This window comes from Lepisma saccharinum, chromosome 5 (assembly GCF_977018435.1).
Source record: "Lepisma saccharinum chromosome 5, izLepSacc3.1, whole genome shotgun sequence".
Classification (NCBI taxonomy): Eukaryota; Metazoa; Arthropoda; class Insecta; order Zygentoma; family Lepismatidae; genus Lepisma; species Lepisma saccharinum.
The window spans coordinates 72,109,715-72,130,201 of NC_139233.1; the positions used below are offsets into that span (position 1 = coordinate 72,109,715).

At 36.3% G+C, this 20,487-nt stretch overlaps 1 protein-coding gene across 4 annotated transcripts in view; it reads right to left on the minus strand.

Moving 5' to 3' along the window:
• Positions 1-227: 227 nt before the first annotated feature.
• Positions 228-20,487, minus strand: part of Sap130 (Sin3A-associated protein 130) — a 75,340-nt gene continuing 55,080 nt past the window's right edge. For all 4 annotated transcript variants that reach the window (XM_083122653.1, XM_083122655.1, XM_083122651.1 and 1 more), the window contains 6 exons: positions 15,649-15,775; positions 12,985-13,305; positions 10,311-10,393; positions 9,170-9,393; positions 8,068-8,181; positions 228-1,222 (listed from right to left, as the gene is read on the minus strand). In XM_083122653.1, the coding sequence (XP_082978779.1) occupies positions 1,073-1,222; positions 8,068-8,181; positions 9,170-9,393; positions 10,311-10,393; positions 12,985-13,305; positions 15,649-15,775 (1,019 nt within the window). In that variant the 3' untranslated portion in view covers positions 228-1,072. The remainder of the gene's footprint in view (positions 1,223-8,067; positions 8,182-9,169; positions 9,394-10,310; positions 10,394-12,984; positions 13,306-15,648; positions 15,776-20,487) is intronic.

The following is a 20,487-nucleotide window of genomic DNA, read 5'->3' on the forward strand; positions in this document are numbered from 1 at the left end:
AATGACTCCACACGGTCTCATGTTGGTCTCATATTCTGTGTATAATACGCACCACAGTTTTGAGGGGCAAAAATTGCATGTGGTAGTTTCCTTCCATGTATGTGTTTTAGGAGACACTTTTGCCAATTATATTAATATTACATACTACAAGAAAACTTCTTGAAAGATTAAAAGAAAGAAATATCATAATTTTTTAAATAAAAGACATACATTTTTGTGATATAGTATAGTATTTAACTTCTTGTTGGGCACACGTATTAACAAACAAACAAAAAAAAAAATTTAGAAAATCCCCTCCTTTTTACCTAATCATCATTATATGAAAAGAAATCCATCAACATTTTGAAAATTGGTTCACAGTCCCCGATTAATACAGGTGATGCCTGTATCTAATTCAGCAGCACAATCCGGTGAAGAATTTCAAGAAGCTGTAATTATAAAAACACAAACCAATAAAGAAATAAAGCAATTTACTTTTTCATAAAGTATAGGACAGATGCACTTAAAGACAGTTTCTTCATGAAGTAAAAAATCTTCAATTATACATAAAATGGACATAAAAAGTGTTAATTCTTATATTACATAATTAAAACAATATACAATATAGAATCTGCATGATTCCTGTACGGTATATGCAAGGTTTTCTTCATATTGAAAACACTACAAGCACATGGTGTACAATATGTTTGCAGAAAAATCCATCATTCTTGACCTAACCATCTTTCAACTGATTAAAAAAAAAGAAAGTCACATGTCACTTGTCAAAATATGGAATTTGTTTCCATAAATATTAAAACACGAGGATGATCCTCACTAGTTTCCTTTCATTGTACTTCATTTGATGAATTATTGTTCTTCCATTGTAACTCTATTCAAATAACAGAGAATTATGGCTTTGTTGGAGATTCTTATTTCTATTTGCAGCACAGGTATGTAATGGTCTTGTGATGGCACTCTGGTTTTCGGAAATGAAAAATAATACTTTCTTCAAAAATCTCTTGTACAATAACTTTCACTGGAAAAATCTTTCCTTTTTTATTTAAATATGTCTCTTGATAAAAAATCAAGTCCTCTACATTTTTTCCCGTTTCTTCACAGAACGTTTACTAACACACTTACTCAAAATATCACTCACATATCCTTTATGATCAAAAATCTTCATGATTTGAGTCTTTGCCTCTTGCATCTGATCCTTTATGACTTTGCTCCTTTGTATATTTCCCTGCAAAATAATAAGCATATCACAGAATATAAGATTGAATTTATTTACAATTTGAACTCTACTGTACATACAGCAAATTAATAGCACATTCCTTTTCTAATGTTGCTTCTTTTTGAACAACCTATCAATTTTGGAGGACTGCTGCCTTCACTGTCCATAAGTTGTTATAAAAGATCCAACAAAAGAGCATTAATAGCATTATGTTCAATAAATAATTAACATACATTTTCCCAAATTTTATATTAGAGATTAACGGTGTGGAATATTGCCTGCTTCCCTTCTTCCCCGAAACCACCCACCCTATGCAGTAAACACTCTTTATTCTGTGAACCATTTCTTCTCCATTGAAAAAGTGGCATATATATATATATATATATATATATATATATATATATATATATATATATATATATATATATATATAAACGGAAGGAGGGCCACAAGGGCTAAATAAAAAGTGAAAGAGGAGAGAGGAAACACTCACTGGACAAAGAAAAAATTCAAATTTTCGTGATGGTATGTCACATCTTCAGGAGTCGAGTCTCTCTACACCTGAAGATGTGACATACCATCACGAAAATTTGAATTTCTTCTGTGTCCGGTGAGTGTTTCCTCTCCCCTCTCACTTTTATATATATATATATATATACTTATATATTGCAAATGGTGAAGATGATGACGTATCATTCATGTTGGTTGTTTTATGAAGCAATTCAAGTACAAATTATTTGTGTGGTACACTGTCACACTGATTTACAGAAGAAGCATATTACCTCAATTTTATATTTTTAAGGGAATTGAAACCATAAAATTTAAAATATGGGGATAATGTAAATTTCAGGAATTAAAATCAAGGTTCCTATGTATATTACATAGACTCTATTTAATATCAATTGCTGCTAAGAATAGGAAAATGAGCTAAGTTCCATTCTCTCAATACATCCATTTAATTACTAAGTAACTAACTCTCTAGCCTTCTTAAACCCGAAGGTTCATGGCTGCAGCAACACAGGCCTTCCATCTTTCCCTATCTTGAGCAAGATCTATATACTCTTTTCCATCCCTACTGATTTCCCTTAGGTCCATCTCAACGTTGTCCCTCCATCTTCGTCTTGGCCTTCCTACAGGAAATTTAATTACTACAGAAAATAAATTTCCTTGAAGGTGAAAATCATGTATTTCTCATTCTGGGTAACTATGTACGATAAACATTCGCACTAACCACTACTAGGCTACATATGAATGCTAAAAAATTGAGTTACAGTGACGTGCATAGAAAATCAGAAATAAATTCAGACATTCCACATTATGCTGACCCCTTTGCCTGAACCACGGTTTTGACTGGCACAAGTCGTGGATTAAATGATATATATCACACATGATTTTTTGTAGGCCTCGGTGGCTCAGTTGGTAATGCATCTAACTACCATGCTAAAGGTCCTGGGTTCGATCCCCGGCCAGTTCAAATCCGGGAACTTTTCTAATGTTGGAAGCGGCCCCGGTGCCCACCCAGTGTCGAATGACATGGGTACCTGGGGAAACCCTGGGGGGTAAAGGCGGTCAGGGGCATGATGCTGATCACATAACCCCACTCACGACCGGATCAAGAAAGTGTGGAGCAATACCCCCACACCCCCTATACGCCTTCATGGCATGGTGCTAAGCACAGGGGAGCACTTTACCTTTTTTTTATCACACATGATTTATATCATCGGCTCGATAAATATCATGGAGACACATAATATCCCTACTGGACAATACTTCACAGCACATGAATAAATATCATACATATGAAAGTTTGCATTACTTTTTCACAATGGGCATAACCCTTTTAGATGTGGTGTTTGTATTTTCAAACAAGGGTTCAATTTTCAAATAGGGGTGAAAAGACACAATTAATTTTACCTTAAAAATACAAAGTATATGTGTTATTGCTTTTTCTTCACAAAGAAAGTAGAATTAGGCTATAATGATTATATATCAAGTGAACAAACCTTAATTTCACAATTTTCTTTACAGATACACATTCAGGTTTCTGCATTTTGATTATCTTCCCAATCTACATTTCAACTTGTAAAAATGTGTTTCCACAAAACTGATAATTTGTAATTACAGGTTTTCAGCACCACTCACTCACTCATTCTCACACTCACTCACTTCATTCACAAAATGCTGATAAACTGAAATTTAATCCGACAGACTGTAAACAAAATGCTCTTGAACCTAGAAGGAAAAAGTAGGATGTACTTTTGTTGATTATAAGCACTGCTATTTTATCACGATGAGACCATTGACAGCAGGAGACATTTTGTGTCCCTTTATGGAATAGCTAAAAGATTTTGCTATTTTACACTGAAATTGTCAACAATGAAAATGCAGTGATAATAATAAGCAAAAAAAAAAATAAAATAAAAATAATAAAATAACACAAAAATGAATAGAAAATTAACAAAAAATAAGTAAAAGATGGCACTATTTGATATTATATACAAACATTTATTCTAATAGATGACCGAAAGGCAAACTCGCAGGAAAATATATAGATTCTTGCATTGTGTGGCAAGTCTGTAAAAGATAGATCTTTTTTTAATCACAAAGATCCAGCTTTTATGCACTAGAACTGTAACTATTGATAGTTTAACATTAGTCATTCAGTGGACACATGATAATACAATAAATATTGTGAAATATCGATGGTACGGAAAGTATCCCACAGTTGATATTGTAAAAATGATATCACTGTATATTGTCAACTGACAAGAAATTATTCAAAGTGTAACCTGATGCATTACCTACAGTGGAAATATGTGATCATTTCACGACAAAAGAATCTGCATTGTAAGATTTGATTTCAGGGAGAATATTTCAAAACATTTCTTATGGAAAACGAATAGGAAATGTGCAATTGAATCAAACAACTTCCCAAATTCAATAAGAGGTGCTTGAATATATCACAACCTAATAACTATACTTTCCCATACGTGAAAGCCAGGATATAGTTTGCACACAAACTGGGAAACTTCATTAAAACTAACGAGTTACCCTTATTTTTGTTAATATATTTAAAATGATAGGCATAGAGTCATCAAAAGAGACTTATTGCAGAGAGCTCAACACAACCTTCAAATTTGCCGACATGTTAGATATGCACCATAAGCTGCATCAGGATAATTTTCAAATATAAAAAAATCAATATGTACAGTGAGCTGCAAAATTAATTCTTCTTGGTAACTAATGCTTTCCATGCCCCATTAAGTGCTGCCAGACCAATTTAGCCTTAACAAATACTCCCGTATTCCCAGATTAGCCTAGCATTGTTAACGGTGCTTATCTAAAATTAATAGTAATTTTTATTTGAGTCTTTTTGGTGCTTCTATTTAAGCCTAACACTGTTTATGGTGCATGCTGAACATTATTAGCTAATCATAATGAACAATTCTCATTTTTTTGCGATGGTCCCTACACTGAGTTTTCTTTTCTAATTGAGCTTTACATTGCTTATGGCACATGTTTAACATCAAAAGTTAGTTACCAAGGATGATGATTTTTTATTTTTAGCCAGCTCACAATAATGAGCTTTTCTAGTTCTTATTAAAGTCAAACAGTGCTTGGAGAAACAAAAAATTTCGCATACCATCTTCGTAAGTTACTATCGAACAATTGTCATAAGCAAAATCACAAGCATTCGATTCATAAAAACATTGTGGAGACGATATATATTGCCGACGTGATATACACCTGCTGCAAAATGACTTCGGACCTCATAACAAAAGCACAAAAAATACAGAAAATTCATGTGAAAAGCTATTATTAAGCTATTAGATATAGCAAAAAATGCATACATTAGTACGGAGTCATGTTGCCTTTACTTTTGAGAACCATTTGGTTGTGCTTGGGCATGGAATCACTAAGACTTTGGAAGTAATTTAAGTCCATGTCAATGCACCACATTTTCTTCAGTTCTGTTTGGAGGGTTTGAAGGTTCTGAATCTTTTTCTTTCTCAGGAATTGCTTCATACGATGACAACAATTTTCAATTGGGTTGAGATCGGGGCTATTCCCAGGCCACTCTAACATCTAACATCTTTGTCTGTTGTTCCTCAAGCCATTTCCTTACCATCTTAGCCGTGTGACAAGGAGCGTTATCATGCAAAGATCACACTCGTGGATCTGAAGAATATCCACTAAATGGTCCTTAAGAACGTTGATATATCGATCTGCATTCATCGTCACGTTTTGCGGTAAGAAATATAAACCTGTCCTACCCTTTTCACCTAAAAACACCCCCACACCATTACAGACTGGGAGTGTCTAACGGTTGGAACCGTATACTTTGGATTGTATCGATCTGAAGATGATGGACGTCGAACCTTAGCAGCTCCCATTCGGAACAGTTAGAATGAGTTTTCATCAGAAAACATGACTTTCCTCCACTGTGCATATTTCTTTGCAAAAGCAAGACAAGTCTTTTTTCATGCGGGCGGTGGGTGGTGGGTTCTTAGCAGCAGTACGACACGGCCAATCCAAGTCTTTCTGTAAACGGTGCTGGATCGTGCGAACACTAACGTTTTCCAGCAGACTCCGGTGCATTTCTTTAAGTTCTGATGCTGTCAGTCGAGGGTTTTTCTTTATTTCTCTCATTAGGAGAGCGTCTGCAGATTTGGTTGATTTTCTTTGCCTCCCACCAACAAATTTATGCTTTGGAATGACAGTCGGAAGCAGTCCTCTGGCGGCTGCCAGTACCTTCATTATGGTTGATTTTGCACAACCTGTTTGTTTACATATAGTTTTCACTTCACCATGCAATTATGCTGGCTTTTTCCACACTACTACAGTACTTTCCCAGCATATCACAAATACACCTGAACAGTAGTCAAATATCCAACACAAATGCAGTGGGAAAATATCAAACACAAAGTGCACCACACGAAAACACAGCAATTTATCACACACACTACAGCAGAAAGTCACCCTTCCTGTGTCAACTAACAATACGAAATGAAATGAACTCGCTTATCAGCAGTAATACACTGTTACCAGATACGTTCATGCAGAAACAATTCCATGTTCGAAACAAAACAACACTAAATACAAGGCTTCAAAGTGATAAACCGCTTACTAAGGCAGATTTCACATGAGGTCCGAAGTCATTTTGCGGCGGGTGTATATCGTGGAGACTATGAACATCACCAATGTGACGTACAATGTCGACACGATGCATATCACCGACATGATATATATCATGGAGACGATACATATCGCTGACACAATATATCATCTAGTTGATATCGCCTGGACAATATTTCTTCAATATTGTCTAGATGATATAATCCAACACTATTCATTACTCATGTGGATGATTTGTTTCTCAAGATTGAGTGGTCGACTCACAATTTCACCTCCAAAGTTTCAAGGCTAGAAACCTGACCTGGACATGGGTGTTCCAATGATCATTCATCCTCTTTGTAGCAATTGGCCACAGATGCAGAAAAGCGATGACAAATCTCCTTCATACCTTCCAATCACTGGAGGACAAACAAGCAACACACAGGTTATATTTTTCCAACTAAACCATTTCAAAAGAGTGTTCAAATTCTTGTTTATTAGATTGCAACACTTCAGCAACAGGTGACACATGGGAACTTCACAGAAATTTAAGCTCGACCAGTACTCAAATTCAGTTCTGGTATACAATGCAATTGCTCTACCAATTGGGCTATCGAGTTAGCCCTGGTCTCGCTAATTTTTTGCTCGCAGAAACACATCCCCACAGGTGAAGCAGAAAAAGCAAATAAAAATCTGGCAAAACCAGGCTGGCTTGGAAGCTGCTGGTAGAGCAATGGCATGGTACATGACCTACATTCAAATTCTGCCTAAGATTGTATTTTTCACTTCTAACACCATTATAACACCATTAAGCCTTATTTCCATGATTATGAAAAACTAAATATGCTGACCAAGGCAGTAATTTATTTTATTAAAAACATAAACTAAAACATAACGTTTCAACCTTCTAGCAAGGTCTTCATCAGACTTACAACTTTTGTACTTGATACAGAGTCTGATGAAGACCTTGCTAGAAGGTTGAAACGTTATGTTTTAGTTTATGTTTTTAATAAAATAAATTACTGCCTTGGTCAGCATATTTAGTTTTTCATTTTTCACTTCTATGTATTAAAACATAAATAGTGAATTCCAACTGAAAAGAGTTTTCCTTTAACACTCAGTTCCATTTCTGAGATATTCAAATTATTAAAGTAGCTATCACTTAATCATTAAATCTTATTTCTCTTGTAGTCTACGGTTATTACAAGCATAAAAACACAGTTTTTCACTGTGACATTTCAGGAGAACACACGCTCCCTTCAACAAGACATTTATTTTTAGTTTTTACTAAAGATACAGTTATAACAATGGTTAAGAATTTTTTAAATAAAAAAGAGAATCTGTTATACAATGGATGTTGTCAATGTTACATTGTTGTAATATAGCAACATAACTGTGAAAAAAAAACAAGCAAAATAAATGTCCGATGAAGGGAGCATGTGTTCTCCTGAAACGTCACAACGAAAAACTGTGTATTATGCTTGTAATAACCGTAGACTACAAGAGAAATAATTCTAGAATGCAAGCAATACGTACATACAAGAAAAAAAAAATCTTACTTTGTCCCAACAATTTTAGAAGAATTAATGAAAATTGTGCATCATGGATATTCATGAGATACTTGGATGAAAAAAGCATTTGGAACTGATACTTTCTAGATATTCATAGCAATAACAAATGGATAAAGAAAAAGTAATTACACAAGACCCAGAGTCACAAATTAAAAATGCAATACTAACCTTTATAAGTTCATTGATTCTATTGATATCTTTCTCCAGCTCCTTCCCAGTTTTCCTCTCCATCATTTTCAACATTTCAGAGAGCTTTTCAAACACCTGCGTCTCTAACTCAGACTGAAAAACAGAGATAACATATTGAGAACTACTACTTGATAGTGCACAATGGTTGTCAACCCAAAGCAATTCAATATAGTACTTAACAAATCCCTAAAAAATTCATTACTTTTAAATGTGATGAAGTACCACTTCATATGCCCCATCTGAAAAATATACTACAATTGGGGCTGAGTTGGTAGCTCAAATGGCAGGTATACAGAGATACAGTATGGTTATCAGTCAAAAATGACACCTGAACTACAGTTAAAATTGGTAGATTTCAATATTTGAATTAGGACTGAATTAATACCATTTTCAACAAATTGATGCTGGCAAACTAACAAAAAAAGTAGTTATAAATATTGACTAATATGTAGGTAAGTACTCACTCCACTGAAAATTTCATGCATCAATTTAGAACAGTTTTGCTGTAACATATTCGAGAATTAGATTATAATATTAAAATAGTTATCAATTACAACATACAGTGTTTAACACAAAAATAGTGAAAAATAAATAAAAACTTTCACACACTTTCCAGGATAGAGAGACTCTGTGTGAAAGTGTCCTGTAGCATTTTTATGGACCCTGTAAAATACCCAAATACCAGAAAAATGTCAGGTAGTATCAGTAAATAAATCCAACCAAAATTTTTGATACCACTACACTGACATCAACATATACTAAGCCTTAATTTAAACTGATTCACATTGAATTTCTTACAAATTTTGATTGCAGAGGGCATGCCGATATACTTTTAGCAAGTTGAATGCAGTATAGGGTTTTACTAAAAAATATGAATTTAAAATGCTTTTGTTGCAATGATTTCAAATCTCATAACATTATTCCTTCTCATAAACATGTGAAAACTGTTTGCAAAATTTCTATGAATATTTATAACAAACAATCTTTTGGCAAGTACTTCAGAATTAGTAAATTTCCTCCTTTGTCAGATCAAAATAATAATAAAAAATGAGAGATTAAATAATTTTGACTCGGATCTTACCAGATCTTCCATCTGAGTAGTTAGATGATATACTTTCCATCCATTGACCTTCTGGAAAATCTGCTTTTGATTTGCAATATCAACAACTGTAGGCCTCCTTTCGTCCTTGGGTTTTACATCGCTGTAACGCAGGTAGTGATTATGCCGTGACTTCCAAGTGTGTCGATAACTATTGAGCAACGAGATATTGGGCCTTTTGGGAATGTAGATCTTTTCCTCTTCCTCTGCAATTAGAAAAAAACCTTCTTACTGACAGAAATTACAAACTACAACTGATATAATCACAATGCTATATTTGTGATGAAATATTTGCATATGATCACTTTACAATGTAATTTGTAAGGTAACACCTTTGAGGTGTTAAAAGCCGATGAAAACATCGAATGAGTTTTCTGGTGCCAAATATTTGGCTCTATCAAGGATCGATTGATTGATTTAGTTTATTTTACTTCGTGTTTTGTGCCTCTTGGATAATTTGCGAAGATGGGGATGAGTGATGAAATTGATAATGGACATTCACAAACAACCAAGCCCAAGCGGGATTCGAACCCGGGACCTTTGGCGTTGCAGTGCGATATGCTAACCACTCAGCCACAGGGTTCGGCTATCAAGGATCAAGAATGCTATAAAGCAAAGGTTATTGAACTATACAACCTCTGCCAAAATATTGTGAAATGAATAAAATTGATGAGGTGGGTGGGACATATCAGGAGGGTGGAGATTAGCTGGAGACCAAGAAATAAGGTATGTAAGCAACTTGAAAGGATGCCCATGTAGATCAAGCCAGAAACTGGAGGGGAGTAAAGTCATGGAAAAGAGTACTTCCCCCTTAAGACTACTGGTATTTATTAAGGCTACATGGGGGAAGTATTTCTTTCCATGACTGTACCTTTGACCAAAACCAATGGTGAAGACTCCTTATTGAAGCCCAGCTCAAACTAGCACCTTTTCCCTTTTCCTCAGATTGAGAAACAAGTGAGAATATAATGATTCAACGTTTCTTTATCGGTGCAAAGAAAAAACTGGAAGTCATCATTAAGGAGGGTTTACACCCAGCTATCCACTAGACTAAGCAGGAGCTCATCTGTCCCGCCCATGTGACATAAAAAACAAATGAAGATTTGTATTATCTGTTACTAACCTTCTTTAGGTTCCTTTTTCACCTCGGACAGGAATTCCATCTCATCCTCACTAAATTTTGGCTCTTGAAGTTCATTGCCAGTGCTGAAATCAAAAACAAAATAGTTTGTGCATAAAGGCTAAAATAACACGATAGTACAGTTTTGTCAATCCTACAACTACTTAAAGATGCTGGCATAAAGTATGCAACACATGCTTACAAAATCTTTGAGGAATAAACAAAAAGAATAAGCATAAGAGGCTTTTCCTAAGGACCTTGATATTTTTTGTCATGGAAATCATTTCAATTTTCTGCAGTATTTTCATGTTATTAAGTTTGAGACTTTATTCAATCAACAAATTTCTGGGAATATTTAGATAAACTATTAGAAGAAACACGTGATGCTGCCTCTGTAAAATTTAGTGTATTATAAATACTATGGATGGATCACCATGAAATTGTGTCAAATACTAATATTCTATCGAATGGAAACAAAATGATAAATTATTACATGAAGAACTGAGGCATAGCAGTGCGGACAGTGTGGCAAGGCCTGAAAAATCATGCAAATTATTCTCACATTCCTCACGTAGAACAATTACACACATTTTCACCATAACTTACTTTAATATTTTTGCCCCTTTAATCTTGTCTTGAATATAAAGTAAATTTTTGTTGTCTTTTTTCTTTTTATCTTTACATTGTACCTATTTTTAATCTGTTCATTATCGTAATACAGCCTGGGTAAAATCAGTAGCTAAAAGATGGGGAGTTGAATGAAAATTTGAAAAGAAAAGAGTTTGATGAAGCACGTTTGGATGGAAGATCAGTAAATGCCGAAACTTATTTTGGATTGATTTGGTGTTTTAAGTCCACTTTATGCACAGTAAGGCTAATTGGGACTGGACCTACAGTTTAAAGTGGGATTCGAACCACTTGTGCCTCCACCAGGTATCAAACCCGGGACTCCTTGATTACAGCACTTGTTTGGACATAGTTATTAATCAACTTGAAAACAGATATGAACACATGGATAGTATTATTAGCTTTTTTCACACTTAATTTTCCAAACTTTCTACAACTTTATAGTGCAACACTTGTCCTCTTTAATGAGTATAAGGGTGATTTATCCTCAGAATTTCCTTATAAAGTTCTAAGTTTCAGAAATGTTCTTAAATCTGAAATCACCTCAACACCTTTGCTTTGGCAATCTTTCCAAAACTGAAACTTACGAAGAACTACCTCTGGAGTAATATCATTCAGGCCAGACTTAATGATGATAGTGAAGTAACAGAGTCATTTGGACAGAGTGCCCACTTTCTCTAAAGAGGAGGGTACGTAGTTGCTATTTATTATTTTGAATATACAAGTGTCAAAAGGCCAAAGGGTGTAAACTGCAATCTCAATTCATAGGTACAAGTTTTATTTGATTTAATTTTTGTTATTTACGATTGCTTTTCTTCCACTTTTGGATAATCGTAATGATGAGGATAATTGATGATGTGATGAAAGGACACTCAGAAAGAACACACATACCTGGATTCAAATCCAGGACACTTAGTGTCATAGAGTGGTGCTGTATAAACTACTCTGCCACGGAGGTCGGCACACGATCAACTTGTATAATTATTTAATGTGTAGCCTCAACTAGCTATTACAAGTAAATACTTAAATTTCTTGGAAGAAACTTTTGTTGTTGACTCTGCATGGGAGGGATTTGTTTCTTGCGGACAGGCCCTTGATAATTTTGTTATGGCACTGATGAAGAACCTGATTGGTGTAACCAGGTAACTGCAATAGGTTTAGCCTTAGAAACTATATTTACATGTGTATTCAGAATTAATTTTCTCTATATTAATATAAAGGGTGTGCCAATAAGAGCGACACATTCAATATACTTAAAAAAAATACTGTATCTTTACAAAATGGCAAATATTTTTACATCATTACAACGGGTAAATGTTCTAATTTAAGAATGAAAGATTTCTTTGGAATCCCAATAACACTGTCACGTACAATAACGATGTTCTAAACAGACCAGCTAGATTGAGAGCGTGGTGTTTTAATGTCTGTCGAACCTATTCTCAGTAGGTGCACTTTCACTTTCACGGATTGCACATAGCTTCCTTACAGTCTCTGCATAACACTCACCATTCTTGTAATGAGCTTTCACTATCAAAACTCGATGTTCCTTTGTGTAACCCTCCCTGTCAACTAAGCTGCAACAATAACCGATAAAGGTATTGTTAGAACAGGTTTGCATAAATCAAACTTGGAATCCTTAAATCGGAGCATTTACCCGTTGTAATCATGTAAAAATATTTGTCATTCTTCTTTAAAAAAGTGTTCTATTCAGCATATTAAATCAGTCGCTTTTATTTGGACACCCATTATAATTAAGAACTAAAAAACATTGTGAGAAAAATGAAATTTGTGATTCAATGATTGGAAAATTGATAAGCTAAATTTCATAAATGCATATCCTTTAAATTATTTCAAATTTTGAGGATAAGTATAGGTATCGATAGGAATATTGGCAGTAGTATTAGCTCAGCCCTATAAATAATAGTTGAATTACATCTGTTTGCAAGTATGCTATATAGAGGACCAAAATCTAGATTACTTAAAAAAAAGGACAGCATGTGAAAGAACTGCAGTGCTATAACACTAATTCCAATAAAATTCTAATACTTACAGTTGTTGTTTCCGTGGCTTCTTCCGTGGACTCATTTCCGCAGGAGGTCCACTTGGCTGTGAATTTATAGCCATGTTTGAACCATTCAAAGCAATTTCTAAGTCATCAGGCGGTTCCTGCTTGATCTGCAGCCCACCTGGTAACGAATCATCATTGCCTTCCACTATAAGGCCTGGTGAGGATGTGGCAGAGATCGTCGTTGAACCTCCCGATGAATGGCCATTTCCACAGGAATCTGGTCGCCGTGGAGATGGGGGAGAACTAGGTGATGCTAAGGCTGTCAAGGCAGGCGTCAAATTTTTCTGTGCTTTAAGCGGTGTTCTACAAGAGACAACATCAATAATTTATCTCCTTAAAATATTGATTGCATTACACTGAATTTAATACCAATACATTATAAAATGCAATCTTGATTTTTGTGTTTTTTAGGGGACCAAGCTAAAAAAACTGAGAAAATGTAAACTGAGGGTTGCTATGTTGGAACCATCAAGATTGAATGTACAGTCACGGACACTTCTAGGTTATAGCGATCCCATTGAAAATCATTGGAGTTGTTACAACCCAGGAGTGTCCGTGACTGTACAATGGGAGAAAATGTCAAATCCGTGAATGTAAAATCAAGGTTCCACTGTATTACAGTATTGTATATTATATTAAAGATTATCTTAAATGAAGAAAAACAAATTTACTGACAATGCAATAAGTTTGTTTTGATGCACTTAATTGTTTCTAATGTTGCTGATATATTCTATACAATCAAAAGTATCCGGACACAACGCAAATCGTGTGTTTATCATAGAGGGTGACACAGTACTGCAATCTACCACGTGGAACTCATGGTCAGTGATCTCAGTAGTCTGCAGATAGCAGTATGGGACGGTCCGAGGAACTCGCGGACTTTCAATGTGGTCAGGTGGTTGGGTGCCACTTGTGTAAGAAGTCTGTGCGCGAGATATCCACCCTTCTAAACATCCCTAGGTACACTGTTTCCAATGTTATAGTGAAATGGAAACATGAAGGGATGTGTACAACCCAAAAGCATGCAGGCTGATCTCCCATGTTGACCTCTAGAGACTGTCTGAGTGTTGAAGAGGGTCGTACTGCGTAATCGTCAATCATCCATCACCACCATCACACAGGAATTCCGAAATGCATCAGGATCTACTCAAAGCACCATGACTTTTCCGCGGGAAGTGTGGCAACTTGGTTTCCATGTCTGAGGAGCTGCCCACAAGCCAAACATCACACAGGCAAATGCCAAACGCCACCTCACATGGTGCAAGGAGCATTGAAAACGGACCATAGAACAGTGGAAAACTGTTGTGTGGAGTGATGAATCACGATACACAATGTGGTGGTCCGATGGTAGGGTGTGGGTGTGGCGAATGCCTGGTGAACAACATCTACCGGCCTGTATAGTGCAGACAGTGAAACCGGGGTGGCAGGGTTACAGTGTGGTCATGTTTCTCCTGGAGGGGGCTTGGCCCCCTTGTTGTTTTAAGTGGCAATGTCAAGCTTACATTGACATTTTAATCGTTTTCATGCTGCCCGTTCGGGGATGACCATTGTGTCTTTCAACAGCACAGAGCACCCATTCATACTGCAGGGTTCGTGGGGGAGTAGTTTGAACGCAATAACGTCCCACTAATGAACTGGCCTGCGCAGAGCCCTCATTTGAATCCCATAGAACATCTCTGGGATGTTTTGGAATGCAGACTTTGTGCTAGATCACACCGACCCACATTGATACCTCTTTTCATTTTGGTGCTCCGCAAGGTATGGGCTGCCATTCCCCAGGAAACCTTCCGCCATCTGATTGAAAGTATGCCTGCGAGAGTGGACGCTGTCATCAACGCTAAGAGTGAGCCAGTGTTCCTGATGGAGGGTGGCCCAAACTTGTACTTCATTTTCAGGTGGGTGTCCGGATACTTCTGATCACATAGAGTACTTTACATGATTGCTATGGTCCAGATAGTTATGCATTTTGCATATGCATATTTACATATTAAACATTTCTTGATAAATTAATTAATGAATCACATGTATAAACTTCTTGCATATTTTAGAGTCAACCACCACTAATAAAATTGTATTTTACGTCTGTGCATAGTCTTCTTAAGCAAAGAACTTTCAATTTCCTTCTGTCACTGCTATCTATTCACTTTCTTTAACAGAACAAGTAGGTTATATGTCTTTCATTATCCTCACTGAAACATTCAATAACTACTCTTTGAGAGAAGCGACAACAATGCAATGGACAGTCTATAGATGATACTGAACTTGACGTGTCAGATGTTGCTTAAAAATATTGTTCCATTGTATCTTGTGAAGTAGAACGAGACTTTTCTGAGTATAAAGATATTCTTGATAGAACAGAAGGAGTTGTGGTATCATGAAGTATCATGTTGTGATCAAATGAAATCATAATCTGTAAGGAATGTAGACTAACTTTTCTTTCATTTAGAAATGTGTGGTGCTTTAAAGATTACCCATAATCAGTTGCTACCCCTAGTGCTGAGGTCACTGCACGTCACTGCTGGGCCTACAGTATAAAGTGGGATCAGAACCGCTATGTGCATCCAAGATCTCTTGATTACAATATGCTTACACCATCAAGGAGGGCCCAATTCAAGTTGGAGAATGAAAAAAAAATGGAACACTTACCCTTCACTATCTCTTTTCCTTAAAATGCTAGGTCTTGGTGATGCATTTTGCTTTGGTACTTGCTGCTGAGCTTGAAATGGACTACTTTGTCCCGCGACTACGGGTGCTTCTGCATGAACTATGGTACCTAGAAAAGAAAATAGGGATAATTAAGGCAGAGGCAATAGCATATCAGTGTTGTATCCCTCTGCCCCTCTGTAGTCTGTGTACCAGACTATAAATACGGATTCTGACGAGACCACTGTATAACAACTTTGACATTCGCAAAAAAACTCATTAATAGGAATTCAGATTTTTCTCACAGACCAGTAAATTTCTTCGCTATTCTGAACAGTACATATTTCAACAGAGTAGGATTGGACATATATGACATGTATGAATTGTACGTTAATATTTATAAAAAAAGCACCAAAATAAGATAATTTCGCATGAAATACAGCCCATTTATAGATATCAGATTCACCGAAAGCAATATACTACTGATTACCCCGTTACATCCTTACAACAGAGTGATGGCAACCTTAACTTTGAGTGTTATTAACACAATAAATTGAACCATGGGGCATTGGGAGAGGGGGTTGAACTGGACCCCTCCCCCTTGGAAATTGGCTTTGTTCATTTCAAGTAAAAAGAGAGAGAGAAACCTTGTTGTTTTTTATTGTTATAAAGTTCAGTTAGTTCATACTCAAACAGAATAACTGATGTGAAAATGAAGTTAGATAAAAAAATGAAGTGTAAAACATAGGAACCAGGTTATGTTTTCAAATTCTATAATTTAATTAAAAGGACAATGGTTTCACAGCTTCCAAAATTTCAAAAATTAGAGTTTTAAGTGAAAGGTCACACCACATAAAAATAAAATAACTGCATTTCAGTATACTGACTGCGTCAAATATTTAAAAAAAAAATAATAGAAAAATGAATAATAGTTGTGCTAGATGGTTACTCATCTGCAGGGGTGCCCACAGGCAGGTCCGCGCATGAAAAAATTTTGGGGGGGATTTTTCATTTGCTTATTTTGTGATGGAAATTTGACTGAATAAAAATTTCAGCATTGACAGAAGTTGTAACATGTAATAATCACTTTGTGCACGGCTAAGGGATGGGTAACAAGTATTATTTGGGGGGTGGAGAGGACAGTGCCCAGTTCTTATTAAGGTTTAAATTGTCAGGTGAATTCTTGTGGGGAGATTAAGCATTAATTTTTTTGGGGGGGGGGCGATTGAGCATTACATTGGGGTGACCCTTGAGGGGGGGGGATATACAGATGTGGATATCAGTGTTAGGTCTTAGATTGGCACAGAATTTCCACAGTAAGGCAGATTGAACTTTGAAGTTCGGGAGACAGTATTTAGCACTTTGAAATAAAATTAGTATGATAATCATTATTTAGGCAGTCATTTTTCTGTATCATTTGGAAGTTGTATGGTATCAAATGGATTTTACTCTGGATTATTCGCTAAGCGGGGTGGGGTGGGGTGGGTGTCTTAACCATCCACCTTTGTTCCCTCACTCCTAAAACTTAACATCGGATTCATGAAAAAGGAGTGAAATAAAATATAGTACTGACTACTAAACAAGAAGTTCACAGGTAACTATTTCTGTTATTTTACGTCGCATTTCTGCCACTTTAGGATAATGAGGATGAGTGATGGTTAGACACAGCATTAGGTATGGGGGAAGGCAAAGGGGCGCGACAAGCACCGAAGCAAAGTGGGTGTTGAACGAGCTAAAAAGAGAAATATTTGGAAGGAGTAAAGGTCTTGTGAAAATATGCCAGTTTCATAATAAATACCGTAAAAATTATCTTGTTCGCAATGCTACTCACAGCATATTAGGGTAGATTTAAGAAAATGTAGACTATGAAATACTCTAAGCATAGGAGGAGAATTTGTTGCAGGAGGCACTATATTCTATTTTCACTCTCCATGGCTCTGTAGGGAAAAAAATTGAATCAGCCATATAAACAAACCAGTTTTGGTTAAGGCAACTGCAGCATGGCTCTCATTTCTGAACCAACTTCCTAATAACAAGTATTTTCATCTTCATTTTGCTTGTTTACTTTTCCCCTTACATGTTGCCACCCCTTAGCGATATTTTGTCCTTTCTCGCATATTAAGAACATTTGTATGTTTTTACACAAAACATTAAAATTAATTTGTCTTATTCTTAACCACAACTGTGTCAATTAATTTGTGTATTTCAGGGTGGCTACAAACAAGCAGAAATGAAATTCCCTGACTTTTCCAGGTTTTCCAGGACAAAATTTACATTTTCCCCTGACAATTACAAACTAAACTAAATCGATGTTTTTGCAAATGGAAATAATAAACGCATACAGATCCACGTATGGTTTTGTTAAGTACCAATATTATCTTCTATGAAATTGACTTAATTTCTCTATTCTCTATGTTTTGAATTCAAACTGCAAAATAGAGAATTTGGAAAATTATTACAAGTCACAAGCTAGGGAAGGATTACGGAATTTTGTCATAGGCAGTAAGTTTAAAATAAAATACTTGATTATTTTTAAAGTTACGACTAAATGAGAGTGATTGATTAAGAAATACAATTTCTAATTTATCAGTCTCCTTATACATTCTCGGTATTATATGTTGATATTTCCACTGAGGTTTGGAACCCTCTGCTTGCAAGAACCATCATGAGTGCGGACTCATTTCTCGATGCATAAAGCTACTTCTCTCTTCTCTGTAAAACAAACAACTTAGCCTAACTCTTTCAGATAAGTGAAATAATTGAATCGAACAAAATAAATTGTCATATTTTCTTACATTATCAATGGGATTTCTGCTTCAGTACAGTATATCCAAGTGAAGTACTGTGAAACTGACAACTTGCAGTTATACCATAAATGCTGACGAAAAGGGTATGTAGGTATTAGCAATTTAACGCAAGGAATTTATAGAATTGCATTGTACAGGTACCTGATTTAGCTAACCACACATTGAAACAGGAACACACTAATAATTAAAGCTTCTGAAAGTTCATATACGAGGGGCATCCTGAAAAAAGCTCCAATGGTGCCTATACGCAGCACTAGTGATCGGAGAGCGACACACACACATGCAGGCAGGAAGAAGTGGCATGTAACTGTAATCTGGTACAGTTGCAATCCAGCCGTTTTAGGACAGTTCTAGGTTAAAGATTGAAGCTCTCATACAGTCTCCCACCGACTGCGATGTAGCCTACATTGCACGCTCAGAATTTGGCACAGAGCCACCAGCAATCGTGGGAGGTGTGCAGACCGGACGTCGTGAGTGATAGTATGGTCAGACGATGGTGCAGACAATTCAGGGAAGGCCAATCGAAAGTGCACAACCCTATACAGCTGAGTACACACGGGCCCTTTGCATCACTTCAGGTGAGAGATTTTGGACCACTCCCTGTACAGCCCTGGCCTTGAATGTACTGACTTTCATCTCTTTGTTTAACTGAAGAGGTTTCTGGCAGAGCAAGGATTTGACAGCTACACTGCGGTAGAGATAGTTCCAGTCTTTGTTGTCAGACACATATACCATGGGCATACAACATTTAGTGCCATGCTACGACAAATGCCAGAACAACGGTGGTGATTATGCCGAAAATTAGGTTAGGACTCACTGTTACTAATGCAATAAATTACAACTGATATTCTTCTTTTATTTATGCCTAATCGGTAGGGACCTTGATATTTTTTTTTTTCAAATTGGGGTATTTTCTTATTTTTTATTTTTTACTATACGGTGTTATTTTTCCCAAAATCCAAATTTTCATTTTAGCGCATTTTCTGGCAAATATCTGAAATTATACCTTCATGGTGTTTTTAAACTACTGTTTCAAATTGTAAGTCACATGGCTTACGCCTCTTCGTGAGAGTTTGATATCTTGAAAGCTATTTTGGGAAAATTATTTTCCATACCCCTTTTTTAATTTTAAGATAAGGATTTTAGATAATGGCATTTTCCCCGTATATACTGAAGGCTGCATAATGACCATAAGTGGCGACGCACCCGAAAAATTAAAATCAATCAATCTCACGTGACAAATACCGATATATTATGGCACCAAAAATTGGCATTATCCTTTTTTGAATTGTTCGTGTTACGTTTCCTAAAATTCGCGTTTTTGTTTTAGAACATTTTCCTGCCAAATATACCAAAACTTGATACGCCATTGTGCTTTTAAACTATTACTTTAAATTGTAGGTCACATGGTCTACGTATTTTCGTGACAGTTTGATATGTTGGAACAGATTTTTGAGGAAGTAAAAGTAAAGTGCTCCCCTGCACTTCTCCATGAAGGTGTATAGGGGGTGTGGAGTTAGGGCCCCACACTTTCTTGATTACGGCTGAAGGTAGGGATGATGTGATCAGCACCATGCTCCTGGCTACCTTTATCCGTCAAAGTTTCCTCAAGGTACCCACTTCATATGATGCTGGGTGGGCGCCGGAGCAGTTTAAATAGGTGGAAAACATCCCGGTTCTCCCCCGCAGGGAATCGACCCCAGGTCTCTCGCATAGTAGTCAGATGCCCTAACGACTGAGCTCCATTATTACTCGCTCGACAAATGCCGATGGTGCGCACTTAGCTTGGTAATTCAAAGCATATCTCGTGCGACAAATACGAAGATGTGGCTCCCGTGTGACGTTAGATACGCACTCTATCTCCTGTTAGAACCCTGGCACTTTGCTCTGTGATACAAATGATTTTGATAGAAGTTGAAAAAATCGTGGGAAATACATGATTTAATGTGGCTGTCGGAATTATTCCATGTACGTATAACTCTATAGTGTTTACTCTTGAGTAAAATGTTGGAAAACTTGCATGTTCTATGTACAC